The sequence below is a fragment of the Puntigrus tetrazona genome, chromosome 1 (genome assembly GCF_018831695.1).
Source record: "Puntigrus tetrazona isolate hp1 chromosome 1, ASM1883169v1, whole genome shotgun sequence".
NCBI classification, from domain to species: domain Eukaryota; kingdom Metazoa; phylum Chordata; class Actinopteri; order Cypriniformes; family Cyprinidae; genus Puntigrus; species Puntigrus tetrazona.
Window position 1 is genome coordinate 16,307,392 of NC_056699.1, and position 20,884 is coordinate 16,328,275.

At 38.8% G+C, this 20,884-nt stretch overlaps 1 protein-coding gene across 1 annotated transcript; it reads right to left on the bottom strand.

The window, feature by feature from the left end:
* Nucleotides 1–1,617: 1,617 nt before the first annotated feature.
* Nucleotides 1,618–14,201, bottom strand: c1h3orf70 (chromosome 1 C3orf70 homolog). Its single transcript, XM_043247638.1, has 2 exons — nt 13,680–14,201; nt 1,618–4,453 (listed from the first exon to the last, which is right to left on the bottom strand). Exons 1-2 carry the CDS (start codon nt 13,852–13,854, stop codon nt 3,816–3,818), a joined length of 813 nt encoding a protein of 270 aa, XP_043103573.1. The 5' UTR covers nt 13,855–14,201; the 3' UTR covers nt 1,618–3,815.
* Between the last annotated feature and the right edge of the window lie 6,683 nt (nt 14,202–20,884).

A 20,884-nucleotide genomic window follows, 5' to 3' on the forward strand; every position in this document is an offset into this window, starting at 1 on the left:
CTCCTCCCTCTCTCTATCTGCCGGATACCTTGTAGCTTTATTTGTTTGTGTCTCTCTCTTCCGATTCCCAGTTAAATGTCTCCCTAATAACCTGTGGGTATGAGTGCATGCTGGATCCGACATTCCTGTTTGCTCATTAGCATGAGTTTCCTGTGTGTTCTTTTCTTCAGCTCCGTGGACAATGATGTAAGCAGTAGAGTCGGTTGTTTCTCCCATCACTTCCAGTGTTTCCATCTTGTTATGCGGCTCCTCTGTCATTCTGTTCACAAGGCTGATGCAGTCTGGTACCCCTAGCAGTGGTTGAGCAGAATCGATTCCAAGACTTGATAGACTACCCTATTTCCCCCTCCCCCTGCATTCATAAAGCTGTGCTCTGTTGCAGGCATCTGCTCTAGTTTACATAGCATTGCATCATTCATTTTATAATATATGAATGCAATGTCATTGCAGTTGCCTGGCGTGTTAGGTCATGTATTGCACTCGATGTACAAAGAGAAAACTGTGTCACTGTTTGTGAATTGCTATGTGTGTTTTTTAGACTTTCATTCATTTGAAAAATATATTCTCATAGAAACTGTGATAATACTTAACAAATACTGTTCTACTGTGTTCTGATCAAATAAATGCATTTATAAATGCAAAGTATTTATTATTTTCTACTAACCCCAAACATTTAAGGACTCTGTATCCACTTTAAAGAATACAATGGGAATGTTCCATATCAAAGGATGGATTGTGGTCCCACTGTGTCCCAAGGCATCAGGCGGAACCAAAAACATATATATTGTAAGAAATAGGAATAAAATACAAATGTTTGCATCAAATGAACATGCACATTTTTAGCTGTGGTTACAGGCGTTTCACTTCACTGGTGCTAGCTCTCCATTGCAAATGAACTGTGGCCTAGCAGGTAACTTTGTCCGACTAGCTTTCTGTCACTGTGCTATCGTTCCTTCTGTCAATCAACACCTAATCTGCTGATATCGTATATACAGTGTGATCAAAGTATCTGCATTTCTATTCACTGCAGCCACTGGCGAGCAAGTAATATAATGCTAAATGTTTCCACATCTGTTCAGATGAAGAAACACATCTTTAATGAACTGTAGGTGAGAATATTTCATTTTTGGATGAACGGTTCCTTCAATGGCTCAAGCATACACCTAAACCATTTAGTTGTAAGCATACCCCTAAACCATTTGGGTATTAGAATAATTGATATATAGGTTGGTCTACATGTGTTTGAATTAGCTTTAAGGAAGATGCATGTGGAAGTGATCTCTTATTTCATTAGTTCAGGCCTGTATTCCATGGAGCCTGTTCTTGTTAGTACCAATCTGTTTTCCAAGAAGTAATAAGGTCTCACTGCTTCCAAGGCTTCAGACAGGTTTCTCTGCTTCCAAAAAGTTTCTATAATTCCAAAATATCCTCTCTTCTGATAATGAAGGTGATAAATACTGGAAGTTCTCGAGGATTATAGGATTAAAAGGCCAATGCAGTTAGCCTTTAACAGCTGCAGAGCCATCCTTAGAATGTTCTGTAAAAATATAACGCTAGTTATAAGTTTGGAAGCAACCATAATGCACAAGCATATTTTCGAAATGAATGACAGAAACATTTTTTATTTTCGAAATTTCTTTATAAGAAGTGAGTTAACAATAGTTGATATAAGAAAAAAAAGGAAAAGAAATAAGGGTATATTTTAATATTTGTGTGTCTACAGTATATATTTGTAGCTACAGCATCAGTCCCTGATATGAAAACTGCAGAGACAGGGATAGTTATATTCATTCATTCAGTAAAGAGGGAGAGAATCGCACCTGTACCATCTACGGATCATACTTCTGTGTTCAGAGGAACTCCAAAATTTGTATTTTTGTCCAGGCAGTGAAGTTACATATGTGCTTATATATTACATGGGTTTGGCAAACAGCAAGCTACTACAACATCTTTGAGCCAATGCTTGAAATAAACGAGGTTGGATCATTAAAAGGGTTCACTTGGTTTTCATCCAGTCGGTACATCCTTGGCAGTCTCAGCTCGTAGTCGACTAATTAGCAAATTTGTTGTCACAACTTTCAATTTTTTGGTTAAGTTGTAATCCCTTTAAAAATGTAGAGCAAGACATTTGTCAAATCCCTGTGCGACTTTGATATTTCATTTAGGACTGTATTCCACCTCAGCAGAGATAGCAATGATTTCTGTGCTTAAACCAAGGCAAGGAAACATTTCTTGACATGCTATTCTTTTTTTCTTTTACATTTTGGGCCAGTCTATAACTGTGTTTGGGTATTTGGAGGTGTGGTCTTAATATAATAATATAAGTTTGAATGCAACAAAATTTTCCAGCAACTCTAAATAGGCCAAATGTTTTTAAAACCTGAAAAAAACCCTGAAACTGTTGCAGCTAGTGAAGATCTCAAAGATCTCAAAGTGACATTAAGGGGCCCTTCACACAGGATGCATTCTTGCGTTAAATACAGCTAGACAGGGGCAGCAGAAATGACCTGAACGCTGGTTTATAGCATTCCTTTACCTCAGGCATGCTACAGGCAATATCAAGGTTATGGGTTTGATACAACGTATATATGATATCATATATACCTTGAATCCAGTTTTAGTTGTTTTGCAAAAAAGCATCTTCCAAATTCAAAAACTCAAAAACTTTCACAGAAGAAAATCATACAGTTTTGTGATGACGTGACAGGCAGTAAATTATGACAGAATTGTATGTAATGCTTGGGTGAACTCTTAAAAGTGCAGCTGTGAGAAAAACATCAAGCAGCAATAGCATCTGTCCAGCACAGTTGTGTAGATCAACAATTAAAAACAGGACACAAAAGTGCATCTTGTGTAAATGGCCCCTATGCAATTCTCTGGCTTTGAGAAAGTGGCTTGACAAAATGGAACATAGATCACGACGGGATTCTTGAGGGACGAACAATGCGATTTTATTCCTTAACTCTTCTGCAGAATTTATTTTAAACCTAACTGATTGTCAAAAGTTGCTTTCCACTCCTAAAGAACTTTAAGGACTGTGATGATGGGAGGATTGGTCCGCCCCACAGTCTGGTGCCAGACAAGAAACGTCTGGTAATGTACCCTTGGCTGTGCCTCTAGGGAATCTCAGCGTGTGAGAGAGTTTGAGAAAAGAGGCATTCCCTCAAGCACGAGCCTCGATCTCTTTTCATTGCAAAGTTTCGTTACCGTCCTCTGAGCTCATGCATGATTTAGCCACTGTTCTGACTGATTCTGCTAACAGGACGTTGAAAGACTCTCTCTCTCTCTCCTCGCTCGTTCTCCCACTATCTCCTATCTTTGTAGCACTCTCCATCCTCCTACCACACACAGAGCATCTTAGTCTAGATCTCTCCATATTGCATCAGCCATCCCCTCTTCCATTTCTATGCATTGGACAGATTGTGTCTGAGCTCTCTAAGGAGAGACATAGCCTCTTTTTTTTTCGGGTTGACTTTCTTACATCTGTTCATCCATGAAGCGTTCTATCATGTATCGAGTCCCATTTGGTCAAAGTTCTCACGATATGTGTTTGTCAGAGCGCGCATTTGCGTGTAACCTACATTAGCCTCACCATGCGTAAGGGACTATAGGGAAAATGAATTGTCGTAAGTACAAGAGAAAAGTTGCCATGACTCATCTCTCCAGGGCTCTTCTGGGACAACCTCGGATGGCGCTGCCATAACAGGGAGCATGTGCTTGCACTGGCTCACTGAACTCATGCACCTGCATATAGGATAGTGTAGGGAAGTGTTTCCGAGACTGAGGAATTCCAACTGTATCAACCGCCAGACACGTCAAACCGTTGTCTCGATCTTCTCAATGATCTCAACCATCGATTTGGACGGTGACAGTAAAGTGCACTCATCCTGATCCCAAAGGCTACCGGGACTGGAGTCCCCATCGGTACTCAGCTCATCATCCTCTTCTTCCTCGTCGTCATCATCTACGCAGGAGTCCTCATCGCACGACTCCATGTAGTGCAAACCCAATGCATTGATTCCAGAGTCTTCAGAGCTGGAGGGGGAAGAGCAGTGGTCCATTTTAGGGCCTGAGATCTTCTCGTTTGGTTGGCCGTGTTTAATAGTTGGGCCCGCTTGCCTTGTGTGCTTGTTGGTACGCTGGGGTGCCGGTTGAGGTGGCGGCGTTTGGGATTGGTGTGTGGAATTTGTTGTTGGGGGAGGCGGCCTTTGCACGTAACACATCTTACCATTGATACGTTTCACCATGTAATCATCCACAAAGAGCTCAGAGATGACGCAGAACTTGGGTGACTCTGGGCAGGGTGGAGCTTGGAATTTGGGGGCCGTCCTGAGAAAGCGCTCAGCCAAGGAGATGGACAGGTTCATGGTGTGAGTGTGACCTGAGGGGGCAACTGGCACCGGCGTGCTGGGGAGTTGGCATACACTGGTCATGGGCTGATAGACATATTTACCTGCAAAGAGAAAAAGAGCAGACTGAGCTTTTTGCTCTTCAATAAAATGCGTAATATACATTCATATGTAAAAAATATACAATAGGTGCCCCGAAACAATTCTTTATGTGCAGCAGGAAACACTGATATCATCAGCTGAATGTGAGAAAACATACTAAAAAATAGATTGAGGAAAAATAAGTATGACATTTGAATTTATGTTTTCAGGAACATTGGAGCATTGACTTAGTCTTGAGCTGCTACTGATTTCTCTGCTGTGCTAGTGATAGCTGTGATAGATATACTTTCACTGTACAAAGCAAGTTACTAATCTGAAAGTGTTATTCTTTCACAGAGAACAGAATTGATTCTTTCAGAACCAGCAATCTCACGCAGAGGTATATTCTCAACTTTAGAGGTCATACGGCATGTTCAGTGTACTACAGAAGGGACCGTAGGGAAAACAGTTGTGTAAAATAGTGTATTTAAATGCAATGTACAGTTGATGTTTTTTTCAGCACATTTTTATGTTTTATGTCATTTTATTATGCAGGAATAATGGCGGGCAATACAAATACAAGACAAGTGTATGACTGAAACAATATCAGAAATGAAAAGTTTTAGAAATCCAAATCATGTTGTTATTTTATTAACATAATTGTAATTTCATTAAATGTAAAATGTACTTTTATTAAATATCTTTATTTTTATATTTTCTGTCTTCAGTTTAGTTGATGTTTTAGTAATTTCATGTGTTTTTGTAATTTTTTGTACCTTTTAAGTTAACTAATTGTGTTTTATTCAGGTTGGATAGATCCAATCTAAGCTATCATTGACCCACAAATCACAAATGATCTCAAAAGGGAGCACTTGAGGCATCAAAGATATATATATATAAATAAAATTTCCACATTTTCTTATAGTTTTGGGAACATTTTTGGTCAATCATATCAGCCTCTTTGTTAAAAAAAAAAAAAAAAAGGGGTTCACAGGTGTATCTTATCTAAAAGTAATTTCAATGCATTTCCCCCATAGAGTGAATAAAGTGTGATGGCTATAGTATCTCAAAGGCAGAATTCCCTACAGAGACAGAATGGATTCTTCGCACTGGAACATCCTGAGGCCCAGCTGGCTGTGAGGCAGGAGAAAGAATTATTTCCATCTAATCCGAATCTCTACTCATTTAGAGATGACAAAAAAGTTTTCACAGATATCTGGTCCAAAACAGCATTTTCTGTAACATCATACACTTTTTATCTTCTCTTTCCAGCTTCTCTTTCCATTTTTTTCCACCTTGTAGATTTATCTCTGCCTCTAAAAAACACCTTGGATTTCCAACTGCATTGATAAATGGCATTCAGCTGTGGCGGTTACTGACAGACAATTCTGAATGAACCGTTATTACTGACATCACTTGCGATTTCTGCTTCTCCAAACAGACAAACATCTCTTTCTGACTGTTTTTTCCAACACGCACAGCTTGTGATTGAAACGCGGTGAGAATCTTAAGATGAACACAAAATTTCTCGTTGTGTTTGTCCTTGGCTATGTAACTTCTTTCACGTCTCTTAAACCTGGGTCTGCATTAGATAAAAGATGGTTCACAGTATATGCAGTGTATAATTGTTGCAGCGGGTAGCCTTTTTGGGCAATGCTTTATTTATTGGTAAAAAAAGAGCATTTGAATGAAATGTGTGTCGTGGCTGTTCATAGAATTCATGTGACACGGGTTCGGCTTTCAGTAAAAAAGCTACCTCTATGCCTGGATTTTTTGTGTTAGCTAATCAGTGTTAATCTGCTTTCGATGAAAAAAGAAGACCTACTTAATTGATATTTCAATAAAAAAGGCTTCCCCCTGTTAACAAGTCATAAGAACAAAAGCCAGTACTTCTAATCCCAATCAGTAAAGCCATTGATGATTTTTGTGACTGTACCACTTTCACTTTTTCTACTGCTGAGCAGAAGAATTTGAAAGAAGGATGATCTACATAACAATTGCCTCCACCTCACTACGGATCTAAAATAACAAAGTGTTTGCAGTCATGTGCGAAACGTGAAATGTGAAATGATAGATGCCTTGAGGCCTGCGTAGAACCTCTTAGCCATGAAGAAAAAACTATCCCTCGTAATAATCACATCAACATCCTGTCGAGAACAAGAATTCTTCTGCCACTGTAATTGTATCTGTCATGTCTGTCTTTTTAGATTAAGCCTCCAAAAAGGAAAGACTTTCTTACAAACAAGGGAGCTAAAACATTCAACTGCCCTTAAAAAAGTGTGTTTATATCCGTCACCCTCCTCCAGACTGAGTATCTTTTGTTTGATCTGATGTAGATGTGTGAATGTGTGGAATTAACAGAAGAGACTCAAACTAAATGTGTTAATAGTTAATGAAGTAATTGTGCTGCTGCTGACCGTAATGTTTCCATGACTTCCCATGTGGAAGTGTCATTTATGACATTTACTGCACTATATCAAGAGTGATACTGCCATATGTGCCATAAGTCCATACATTATTGTCATGCGCAAACTGTGTATTAATAATATCTTGACGTAGCAATAACAGGTCAACCAAACATATATGCAACTTTATTAAAACACCACAGTTCTGTGTTAAACGCAGTGCAAAGATATGTCTTGTATGTGTATTTTCGCTTTGATTTGTGCAAACAACGTATCTTTCTTTGCACCTTTTCTGCAATTGTTGGCAGTCAATGGGACATATCTTATCTCTCCGAAATATCTTAAAATTGTGTTCTGAAGACGAACAAAAATTACATGTGTGTGTGTGTTAATTAGGAAATTTCTAATAGCTTTAATATATGTTTTACTTCATAGCACAAAGTGTATGTATGTGTATATATATATATATATATATATATATATATATATATATATTTATTTCATTTTTATAATGAATTTAATAAATTAATTTAATACATTTAATAACATAACAAAAATCTCATTTGCGTATGGATTAATTCCTTTTAGATTAACTTAATTAAAAAACACAGTACATTTGTGCAGATGCTTCTTCATTATTTCTTGTGTTTTACATTGTTATGGTGTTAAATTACTCAGGAATGTTTTTTTTTATTATTAAATGTGTCGAGCGGACCGTTTGACATAGCCTTAACAGGCCTCCAGTGAGTATTCATAAGAAAATCTTTGCGGTAGACTATCCTGCTAAATCAGCTCAGTAATTGGGTCATTCTACACATGACAGATAAAAAAATGCACCGCTAAAGCCTGATTCAGTCACATAATACAGTATATTACAGGCCCATTAGTGATCACGTGTCCACGGACAGGTTAGCAGTCTGTACTAAGTTTTGGAGGGGAGCATATAATTGAAAAGCTACCCATTTATGTCATTTAAACCAGAAAGCTTCAAAGCTGCTGTTTCCAGTCTGCTCTATCCATTCTCATGTTTCATTTACACTTGATGAAATGATGAAAGATAATGAAACTGGAAACCACTTTCAGGCATGTGGGACATATAAATAAGGGAAATTTGAGTGATCGAGCAAGTATTGCAGTGAGTTTTATCAGTGAAGAATCACTAAAGGTCCATTTGAGGACATCTGAAACCTCTGCTGACTGTGTGCCACAGAATGTGTGTGTCTGCAGATAAGACCTAATCCTGTGATTGTTGGTCTTATTTTTAGGCTTTGAGTTCTTGTGCTCAGACAAATATTGTACAAACAAAGCCTGATGTACCATCAGGGTTTACAGGCGGATGTGTGCAGGACTTTCCATATCCTGTTTTACAGACATGCAATCTAAGCTATCAGAAAGAAATGAGAGCTTGGGACTCTAAACTTGAATCAAGGAACAATTTTGAAATGACATATACAGCACTTGAAGTATTATACGGTCTTAATCATGATTACTTGTGACTGTAGCCTGGCTCTAAATAACATTGTAAAATGCAAACCATTGCTGTCTCTACACTGTTCTTGTTAAGAATTGGGAAGCAAACCAATGACTTGGGCTTTTATCTGTGTATTCTATATTTTGATTTTGAGCACTCTACAGTAATTTATTTATTTTTATTAATTTAATTCCCTTGAACTACAACACTACTTAACATGACAAAGTCTAAGTAATGACTGCCGCGAATGAACCCTTTTTAACAAACATTACACTTATTATATAAAATCATTTTTTCTTTCATTGGTGATTATCACCTTAAATGTTCTGCCTGGATGTACACAGTTCTTCTCCGTAAAAGCTCTACTTTCTCTCTGCACAGTATAGGCTGTACTTCACATAAATGGTGAGTGAGTGCTGGCAGAAGTTTGGAAGAAGTCAGTTTCTATTTAAAGGATTTGCCTGACACAACTTGATATTTGCGTCTGTTTTGATGCGCCCTTAAAAATAGACTCTCAAGAACGAAACCACGAAAGCATTAGTGAGGGGGGCTGCCATTTAGACTGTGTGAGATGCTCATCTCGATAAAAGGTTGAGAGGGAACCCTGATTAGAAAAGTGAAGTCACAGATGAGAGGAGCTGAGTTCTACACTCCTACAATCTCCCCGACCTGCTCGTCTATAATTACACATCGGACTGGTCTCAGAGAAGTGTGAAGGTGGGTTCGGGATGAGGACTGATGATGAAGGCCTTGAAAATCCCTCAGTGTGAATCATCCGTCAGGATTAGACAGGCAATGCCATGTTCACGCTTACGTCTCGGTTCGTCTCAGGTGGAGCGTCTGACTCTCTCCCTCTCGGTTTCTGTATGTGTGTGTCTAAAAGGTTTACTTCCCAGTCCAGGCTGGCTTCAAAAACAGACCGAGCATCATCTCACGCTGCGCTTATATGATGCCTCGCTGAACACCAATTACACTTTCTTGCGATTTTAGAGTGCTGTTTCCCGAAGAGAACACGCTATCCATCTGGTTTATATTTTTTCTTTAGAATTCGAGTGTGATGATCTTTGTTTAGAATTTGTCAGATTCAGACTAATCATCATCCAGACCATTATTCTGGTTTTTAAACATCCTATTGGCTTCCTCTAGCACACGCTGATGGCCCCGGGGCCCTTAGTGTGCAGTGAGCCCACCGGTCCATCCGTTATTGTCCATACACATGGCACCCGAACCCATCTGTTGGAGAAAGCTGACATATTATTACTGACACTAAACAAGGCTAACTCATAGCGCTGATGTTCTACGGCCTACCCCACAACCCACTGGGAGAAACTTAGCGCTCTCGCTTCCTTTTTCATCAGAGTTTGACAAGTACAGAATAACATTACACCACCCGGAACACCAATACACTGGGGTTTCTGGACTGAAGCATATCATTATGCTTCTTGATTTCGGAAGGATGTCATTCACATAAATCTCAGAGGTATCTGGTGGCTGCGAAACAACAATTTGAACAATCGGACATACATTTTTGAAGTACTAAAATCTAACGACACACAGCAGATTTGGTGAACTCTTAAAAGCATCCACTATGTTTTAAAGTCCCCAAACGGCATATCTTTCTGCTAACCTTTAGGGAAGTAAACAAGAACAACGGCTGCTGTGTTTACATGCACCCAAACAGCAAAGCCAAATAAAAGACAGAAAAAGAGGTGAACGCGAGAGCAGAAAACATCAGAATTCCCCAGGGTCTGCAGAGAACTCCTCTCAAAAGACTCATCTCAAAGGACAAAGCCAATCTGTATTCAGTTATTCACTCCTGCAAGTATGTATAAATACATTTCTTACTGCCTCTGGGCTTTATACTGTACAGTGACTTCTTGTCTCTGTGTGAGACTAACAATGGTATTCTACGGTATGTGTGTCTACAGCTTTATACAAGTTTCCCCTGACCTTTGCTATTTTATACGTAGCCGTGTAATAAGTGGGAAATTATATAGTCAGATTGCCTAGGGTTTATTTTGAGATAATGGTCCACTAATTGTACTGTATTCCTCATTTATGCAGTGCCCAAAACAACCCTGACAGTACTTTATTCCTGGTCTCTTCTAATTATCATTAAACTGACACATTTTTAAGAATTTTTAAAAATTAAGATTAGCACCTGACGAGTTTCTGTGTACTGCTGGTATCATCTGTGTCGGGTCCTGAAAGAAGACATAGCTCATGCAATTCAGCTCACAAGTAGGCCAAATGTCAGTCAGGCTCCCAGGAGAAACATTGTCGTGCCATTTTAAACAGCACTGGTTCTGCCTGAGAGCCTGCTGCATCGCACCAGGTATCAAATTAATATTTAGCATGTTTACATAATGCTCATAGTGTTGCAAACATAAACATCCTCCCCTTAACGAGAACAGATAACAGCTTAATTATTGTGACAACTGAACTTTACAGTAGGTTGTTGTGTGTGTGTGTGTGCCCGCGTAGAAATAGCTTTGTTGTAATAATTGTTTTAATTATTAATTCCTGTAAAGGTCACGCTGTACAGTATGAGATGTCGAATTGCAATCGGAATTAGAATGCAATAGGAAATGACAAATAAATAATAACAAAATTAATACAATTTTCTCAATCGATGCATTTTTATTAACTACAAATTAGAATTTTGCAATACAAGCAGCCTACATAAAATGTCCCGAAAATGTCCTAAAAAGGTTATTGTTTTCATAAAAATCTAATTTGGAGGGCATTTGCAATTCAGAGAAAAACAAAATGTATTGTTATTATACAATATACATTATTAAAAACTTCACCTTCTGCAATTTTCCAAGTATGTCCTTTTCTTTCTGTTCAGTCGCTCTTAATTTCATTTCCTTTCGTTCAAAATCAGATGCTGCACCCTGTTTGTTCATCAGTTCAAACTGAGGAAGTGAATTATAATTTAACCCACATAATTTCATTTCAAATGGTGGGCGTGTTTGATGTTGTACTTTGTCATTTTATATTGAGTGAGGTTAAAAAGCTCAAAGACTTGACAGCTATCTTTTTTATTCTGAAAGGGAAAGGTTAAACTTTAAAAAAGCAAGTCAAAGCTGAGACCTTAAAGCTAGGAATAAATTGTGCTGACCTTTTAAAGCCGAGATAAAAAAGCCCAACTTAGCAGCAAGGCCAGACTAGCGCTTGACCTCTGACAGGACTGCCTGAACTTTCTGTCATATCCTGATTCATTTCTTTTTCAACTTGTCAGTCAAAAGAGGAGCAAAGCGTGGAGAACTCCAAGCGACGGATACCTGAAGGGGCGTGCGTAACAAAATTTGGTACGACAGGAGTCTATCTGCGGTGCCTCCTCTGTTTTAAACCGAAGAGGAGTTCATGAAGTCTCTAACACACGGTTTAGCTTCGCTCTGGATGGCAGCTTCATAATTCACCATGGTAATGCTGCTCTAATCTTAAACAGGAAACTAGACTTAAAAATCAGACAGGCTGTTGGCAGGAGCACCGTCCTGAGGCAACTGCATATTGAAACCCACAAAAACCTAGCAACCTAATTGTCACTTGCCCAGAAGAATCTAAGATTCTCCTGTGAGCGTTTAAAAAGCTCCTGCAGATTTCTCTCAGAGACTCGCGCATACACATTTGGAGATGATTATTTCGCAGAGAGGTCTCAGGAATCTAAGGAATCTGCTCCCTCCTTCACGGTCACATGACATTCGTTAGCCTCACAATGACTGCCATTTTTATCAGACACCCTTGACACCAGACATGGCCTGATCGTATCGCTGCCTTATAGAGACATCTTAGCGCTCATCTTTATTCCTCTGTTGACTTCCTCTATAATGCACATTCATTACGGACATGTTAGAGCAATTCACGTCTGCCTGTATAATCAAGTTTCGCTTCAGCTGCCTTTGAGTTAGACTCTCTACTGCAGTGGATCGTTCTCAGAAATGCTGACCTTCTGTCTGTTCGCGTTCATCTTTTGTCTTATTAAACTTTACGGTTTACTTATGATGTTATTTCACAAATGAAGACAAATTCTCATAAAGGAAATCGTTAGATTAACATTATATTATATTAATATACACAGTAAACAGTGTTAGAGCTTGAAATGAGCAAAAGAAAAGAGCGATAAATAATATCTATAAATATTTGCATGATTATTTCTAATTCTAATTCCGTATAAACTGCAAAACACTATAGTGAACCGTTGCATATTATTTAAAACAATGTTATAAGGGTATATAATAATACATGGGTCATATAATGATAATGACTTCTTCATTTACATTTTTTTTTTCATGGCTGAAGATTTTGGATATATATTAAAGCAGCTTTAGATAATAATGTCTGTAATAGGTACTATACTCTGGACTAGCCTACTGTTTACAATAGCCTGTCATTTCTTTCCAGTGCACTGTAGTCAACATCTAGCAGGTTCACGCGTGGAGACGATAGAAATCAACCAGCTCAAATGCGCTTTTAGGCTAAATCGTTGTATATTCTTTAGACTATTTAGAGACCTAAGCACAAAAGAATAAAAGAAACAGCTCCCTCCGCCGGTGGTATAAGGTGAATCAGATCACAGTTATATCTTAAAATATCTGTGCATATATATATATATATATATATATATATATATATATATATATATATATATATATATATATATACAGTACAATGCTTGGTAAATCTCAAAGCCGTTTAATCGATTTTTAAATAGAACATCACATAGACAAGGAAAAACTAGATGTACACCAAAGCGTCATTTCTGAGATGCCCATGCAACATTTATCAACTTGTTTAATATTTCATAAGCGACTCAAACGAAAGATTCCGCTTTCCTCTGAGAATACGTGATAAGAAGATGCCATTACCGTCTGATAAAAATCCGTCTATTAAATGATCAGCAAAATACTTTGGCATATTTGAAGTAGGCTACAAAACATTTTAAAACCAAATGTTCCAAATGCCACATTACATACAATTACCGGTGAGCTAGTTTAAGATGTTAAAATAGTGGTAAAATAATTATAATAGTGCTTTAGGAGCAAAAATAATCTACAGAAACTCTTTATGTGACGTCAGCATTAGTGAACTCTGAAGGGAAAGGGGAACAAAAGAATTTCCCCGAGTCTGTGAATGAAATCTTTTTTTTTTTTTTTTTTACTACAGAACGAAGCTAACTTGATCTTTTAGTAAGCTTTTTTATCTTTTACACATAATGCTTGCTCATACTCATACTGGCCACCGGTGAACTGTTCAGAGATAAAAGCGCTGACCCCTTAAACTCCTCTTGGGTGAGAGTTTTAAGTCTTGAGGCATTTCCACAGCTGTTTATTCTGTGTGAGTGATAGTATCCTCGGTGCTCGTACTTACAGTGGCACCAGCCCAGATGACAGCACCAGTGCAGCTTGAAGCACTTCCCGTGACTGTGAGTGGCGCAGATGGATAGTCCGTCGCAGGGCAGAAAGTCCGGTCGCCCTGCGCAACTCCTCGCCAGAGCCTGAGCTTCATCTAACTTCTCACTCTTCTGTCCGCCCGAAGCGGCCATCGCGCGCGGATCACGCCGACGAAGCCCTCATCAGCACCGGAGCGCGCGGGGAAGATCAGACGCGCTCAGCCTCGGCGGTTTTTCACTTCGACAATATATGAACAAAAGTGGAGATACGCCCAAGACTTCGCCTACACAAGTTCCACTTCTAACCCTTATACAAAAACATCTCGCTTCCGCTCGACCTGCCTCTAAAACCGTTACTTTTGCAGAAAAGATCGCCGTGCCAAACGTGTCCGTATAAACAGCTTCAGATTGGAACCGGGACTGATCTTGACGCTTATTGCCGAAGACGGATTTTTCGTTTCGCTCCTGCTCCGTCGATCCCCGCCTCTCTCTCTCTCTCTCTCTCTCTCTCTCTCTCTCTCTCTCTCTCTCTCTCTCTCTCTCTCTCTCTCTCTCTCTCTCCATGCATGCTCGCATTTCCACACATTTTGACTGTTTGTCTCCAAAAGCACAACAAGCCTACCATTTAAAATAAAAAACGTTGTCTTCTTCTGAGGAATTTGCAAAATGGAACCCATCATTTCCTGCGAGATCTCCAAACAGCCAGTGGTTCCTATAGCTCTATCAAAAAGAAAAGCTTTGAAGCACTCGAAAGCTATAGGCTTCTTAAAGTAACGCAGTTTTATGTTTTAGAACAGTATGACGGTCAATGAAGTACGGTGTATGATGCATCATCCTTGTTTTCTTCTTCTGCTTTATGATACGTGCACACGGGCAAACTACTCATTTGGTAATGAATTGCCATTGTTAGTGGATACTACATAGGAAATTTTGCACAATCAGACAAATATCTTTTATCCAAACAATTAAGCACCTAGATTTATAAAATAATGCGTCGGCTGCAGAGATTGAAATGCTTCAACTTATAAAGTTAACCTAAGAACAGTCACAGAGGGCATCCATCCTCAAAGCGTCCCGTTTTCAAAGCTGTTCTACTGTCAGCAGTTTTCTGGAGCGGCTCGCCCAACATTTTTTCTTCCTTCAAAGCCAGTGTTGACAGCAGAGCGACTGACTTCACGTTGGACCACCTCAAGGAGAAAATGCCTGTGTGTTTTTGAGTCTCTCAATGGGTTAGTTGGTGTGGAACAGCACTGTCGAGGCCACATTATTGCATTGATAAAACATGCGCTTAGATTGCTTGCGGGCAGTCTTTTATCCGAGGATGAAAGGAAAAATTGGTATGAATGAAGAAATTCTGTTCATGCGTGAACCATACGAATATCATCAAAAGAGAAACTGATTTCACAGCTTTAAAAAGCCTTTGCTATTAGCAGAGGAGCTTTACACAGTTTATGATAACTTGACATTTAGCTGTGTCTATGCAAATATTCAAAAGTATTCAGTACCACAGTTGTCAGATCTATTTAGTTCAAATGATTAATGTCCTAAAAATAACAAATGTAAATTATTAAGTTGTTCAAATGCATATTTAAACTGGAACCAACTGACCTAAAAAAATGTAAACTGTATCCAACTGGCCATAAACATAATATATAGTATATACGCATATTACATTTCCACATATGCTTTATAAAATTCCCACGTATGCCATATGATACAAAATATATATGAATTGTATTAAAAAATGTTAATGATTTCATTTATTAATGCATGTGTGTTTATGTATGTGTAATCAATTTTTGCACATATCGTGCACATGATAGTAGTAAATTGAAAAGACTGATATTTAAAGTAAGTTTATTACATACATATTTTTATTTATTGTTTTATTTTGTCTTCATTTACCCAGCGAATGTGCATTAAAATTATATATGGCCTCTGAGGTAACGTATGTAAATATATAATTTTTAATATGGCAGTATATAATACATTTCCGTATAAGTTCTGCCTTAGAGTAAAAAAAAATAAAAAAATTGCTGAAATTCTAAGTGTTGTGAGAAGCTTGGGTATCTTATTAAAAGGGAATGGAGAGAGGATTGTCCGTACTTATAGTGAAATACTGCAAGAAAATGGCAGGATAAATGTATCCATCAATAAGAATAATTGCTTCACATGTGCTTGGCCTTGAGGAGCAGTATAATTGCACAGCTTTGCGCTTGTTCATATGCATGGTTTAAGACCTTTCTCTTGACCTCTTTCACTTTAATTACATTTTATTCTCTTCCTCCTTCAACTAAAATGTCAATATGCGCTGTCTCCAGGGCAACAAGGAAGTTATTCATCATTCAAAGGTTTCATTGGCGTTAACGGTATTTGTTTGTTTTTATTGTCCTGTCAGCGAGTAAAACCTCCACAGTGTTAGTAAAGATTGCTAATGTCACGCGACTACAACCTCGTTTAAATTTTATTGCCTCTGCAGACCCATATTGCTGTCTCTGACTCTCTCTAGAACGGAGAGGCGAACGCACACATGCACATTGACACTCGTACACACACAAGCTACCGTTAAATTGGCAACATCCATAACCACTTTGTCAGAGGCTGCAGGCAGGCCGGACGGAATGGTAGGCTCATAAATGAGCCATGTTTCACCGGAGCGTGGAGTCATGAAGCCGAACGGCTGCTGCCACCACATGTGTCACAATAACTATCCAATCAATGAAGCCACTCTCTGCTGATCCTAGGGAAAGGATTGATTAGGCTTTCCCCAGAGATGGGACTTGTAGCTAGCAAGTCAGGTTTTTATGGCGGACTTTCTCTGTCTGGGTGCGTGAAGAGTCTGGCAAGGTGGTCTTGGGTGGGATTATTTAGGGAAAACCATAAAGCAAACCACAGGTATTACAAACGCCCTAGAATAGTTTTTTTGGGAACTCTATTTATTCTAAAGTATGCATATATACCTCTCTGTCCGTTGACACGGTGTTTACCGCCCTTGAAACTGTGACTGTACTTGAAAATTTACATAGAGTCTCTCTCTGCGCTGTAATATGTATGATTATGGAAAATACTGTTAGCACAATCTGTCATCCTCACAGATATGGGTTTAACCAGAACGTCCCTCAAACATTTGCCCAAAGGACAATCACTTTTCCATCACTCTCCCTCTCTATTCCTGAATAAGCTCCAGGCCGCAGGCAGTCTCTGTGTTATTGCTTTGGTGCTCTTTGTCAAAGACAGATTTCGCTAGAGGCAGAGAGATGGGATACTTTCTTTAATTCATTTCATTTCCTTACAGACAAAGTGCCCCATGAGACTGCACCCTTGGGAGTTTTTGCAGAGTAAGAGATCTGAGATCTAAATAAAAATGAAGGAATCTTTTGGGCTTTTCACACTGCGCTTAACCCCGGGTTATCAACCCTGGGTAAAGCAACTCCTACTTTTACCACTGCTTTTAACCGTTTGTGGGACCAGCACTAAAGTGCTGAAGAGGCAGTGTGAAGCAGTTGTTTAGCAACAACCAATCACGAATTGAACAGCTTGCCTAATTAAATATTCATATGTTTTGTACAGTCACAGAGAGACTTTCACATGTTTCAGCATTGAGGGAATGTCAAACGAAATGTCAAACAGTGACACGAAAACTGTTGATTGGCGTGAAAAAAACATTTATGGCCTTTTTTATTTGGGTTATTGTTTTAAAAAGCTTCCACAAATAAACCCACGGTTTACATTACATTACATTAAAACCTGTATTAGGAACTAATCCCGGGTATTCTGGTTTTGAAACCTGAAACATGAAGTAACACAGGGTTTAGAATAACCCGGGATTGGATGGATAGTTCACCCATAAATGAATTCTGTGAGACACAAATATTATGCAAAGCACACCTATGCTATTAACGACTTTTATTGATTATCACTCATATCAAGATTACAGGGGCAGACACCTTTAAAGGAACACTCCACTTTTTTTGGAAATGAGCTCATTCTCCAACTCCCCCAGAGACCCGCGGAAAATAAAAAGTTGCAATTTTCTAGGCCAGTATGATTAGGAACTATCCTCCAATTCCAGCGTAATAATGAAGGAAGTTTGCTGTCATACCATGGCACAGCTTACGTGATATAACTGGAGCTCTAAGCACTTCTCTTTTCTGGTGTAGAAAACTTGCACGGTAACTCGCCTGGTATTGAACTGCATTTCCAATATGAAGCACTGGGGTAAAGTCATGTTTATCACAATAAAAGAGCTCACAAACTAAAATAGCATGCTTCAGCAAATGCATTTATAATTGCGTTTGTTTACACAATCATGTTTGGTGTCGGGTTTAGTGCATGTGTTATTACCATAATAGAGCACCGAATTTAATCTCCAAACTACACATAACAAGCAACATATAAAACATTGCCATAATCACATAATCTGTTTTAATGAAAACAACATGCTTTTAGCTTCACTTACTGGATATTTCATGTCAAGAAGCAATATCCTTTAACAGCGTTTTTTTTTCCCAAGATCCTGGTTGCCAAGTTATTCAAAAATATCTTCTTTGAAATGTAATTTTTGGGTTCGATGGAAGAAAGAAAGACTTTGATGTTTGGAACGATGACATTTTTGGCTGAACTATTTACTTTTTACGTTTCATAAGTCGCTCTGAGAGAAAATTCAGTTTCACGGCGAACCATCATCTCTGAGGAAAGCGTCTGTCATTTTTTCCCAATCACCAATTGCATTTACGCTCGAAAGCTTAATGGATGTCAGCATAATGTTGATTAAGCAGACTGTGTTTAACCATTTTGTTGACACTATTTCGATTAAAGTCAAGGTCTTAATGCAGCCATCTTGTGAGAGTGGGCGTGTGGCTTCTGTTGCTCTTCTGTGTTTCTGTGTTGAGGTAGCGAGAAGGGCAGCGTGCCATTTCTGCTCAGCACTGCTGCATATGCTTCTGCCAGAGACAATCTGCGCACATACGAAACAAAATACATCCTGTCATAAAGCTCCTCTGCCTCTCTCTTTCTCTGACAGAAAAGACCTGCTGTGTGGCGTCGTGGCACGGTGCTGACTTTAGAAAATGATATGGTTTGACAGAGAACAGAAGAGTGCATATATACACATCTAGTGGCTTTTGTTCACGAATATTACACTTTGTAGTACAGCATTGCAAGGCTGTGTCAGATGCTCACATTTACGTTTATGCATTTAGCAGATGCTTTTATCTTAACTAAGAGAACAAAGATATTCGCCAACAATAGTCATAATATAACAAAAACGCAATGATCAGTGTTTGCTTTAAATGAACTGAAATCATCTTGAAGGATTACAAGACAATTTTCTTATGCCTTTCTTTGATATCTACTTACACGTTTTGACTTGAATACGATTCACTGATGACTGCAGCCTATCACAGTATGATACATCCATGTTTTTACGTTCAGCTACTTTGGAGGTAGCGGCTAAATCAGATTTGAACCCCGATGATGTATTGAAAATGAGAAAACTCTTAGTCTCGTGAGCTGCGAGAGAGTAATCACTGAAATGTTCTCCTACGGTTTTCAGCTGTACCTCATCCTCATGCAGCTGATGCTTCGGCATCTTACATTCAAGTCTTACATTTTATGCTGAAGCGACGACTAAGCTTAACCTTTCTTTAGCATGTCATGCACTGTGCTGCGAAATGAACTAGAACAATGATTTTCAGGCACCCTGAATCCAAATAGTAAAAAAAAAAAAGCCATACAAAGGCAGTCTAGATGTTTAGAGTTCAGCCTCAGGGTTCACGGTGACAATAAATCATGAGATAAACTTGCCCTCTGATGTGTAGAAGATGAAAGCACAGAAACTGAGATTAAAATTAGACCAGGATTCGCGATGTAGATGTTGTGTCTGATTGAATATTCCCCCCTTGGATGCTCTTTGTGTCTGGCACGTGAACTAGAGGGGATGTTTCAATATATAGCTACCAAAGCCTGCAGCAATAACTATATCTAGGTTGAAAGCATGCGCCCTCCTCCACACGCTCGCACAGCACATACACACATTTTTAACATCTGAGAAATCCTTCTTACAATCAGACGTTGAGCTTTATTGAACAACTTAAATATCACATTTGCTATCATCCACCAAACAGACACGGCCCGAGGCGCTGAGATTGTTATTGGCAGGATGGTGCATCTCTGAATCTGTTTACTCAGTGTAAGGTTGCCTTGCTTTCTCAGTGTAATGAGATCTGGGCAGGAATTGGACCCTCAGCTTGATGCAGAGTTATATCCATCACCGAAACTGGGTTACACACTTCTATTTCAGCTGTGCAGCATCCCATCTGGGGGAAAACCCCATCTAACACAATCCTGCCAATGATTTTACATGCTTGCAACGCATGACTGCTCTCCTGCTCTCCTGCTCTATCCAGAGCCTGCTTCATCTCCTTATTCATTTATTTATTTATATAAATGAGTTAATATTTGAATGTTTATTTATATTAAAGCTTTATCTGCCTAAAATTGGGTTTTGCCTCAGATTAATCTATTATTAAGAGATTTTTTCTTAGTTTTTTCTTGATGTTTTTGGCAGGGCATTTCAGGTTCGGCCGCCGATCCCCGGTGGACCAGCGGAAGATCTCCTGGGTGTAGAGATCCAATGCATGATCCAGATGTTTCAGTAGCTACAGGGGTGAACATAAATCATTCGGTGACAGTGTGTGAGTGTGCATATGCTCGCGTGTGAGCATGCTAGCAGCCTTTACGCTGGAGGATTTGAATAAAGACTTTTTTTTTAAGGGTCTTTAAGCAAAACTATTTATTTGGTGGGGTAATAACTCGTTACTGTGGAGAAGAAAATGGAATTTAAATGACACTTGCAATTATTTACTCTGTCCATTACTTTTTGTAGCCATCACTTTTTTCCATGCAATTATAATGAAGAAAGGACTGAATTAAAATGAAAGGAAGATCATAATTTCATTTAGTTAATCCTCAACAATGCACGTATACAGAGCACATCAAATATGTTAAATGGAAACTAAAACATGCTTGTTTGCTGTGCAGGAGCTTTCTTTTAACATTCGTGACGCATTCTGCATGTGTATTGATTAGGTTTATATGTGATTATATCAAATGAAAATGTATTCATCATATAAAGGGGAGACTTGGAAAATCTTTACTTGTCACACAATTTCTAAAAGCACAC

What these genes read in the sequence shown, in the direction of transcription:
- c1h3orf70 (XM_043247638.1), bottom strand. Translation starts at nt 13,854, where the DNA reads ATGGCCGCTTCGGGCGGACAGAAGAGTGAGAAGTTAGATGAAGCTCAG. An exon ending in TCATCTGGGCTGGTGCCACT is followed by an intron (nt 4,454 to 13,679) that starts GTAAGTACGAGC and finishes TTCTCTTTGCAG; the next exon opens with GTAAATATGTCTATCAGCCC.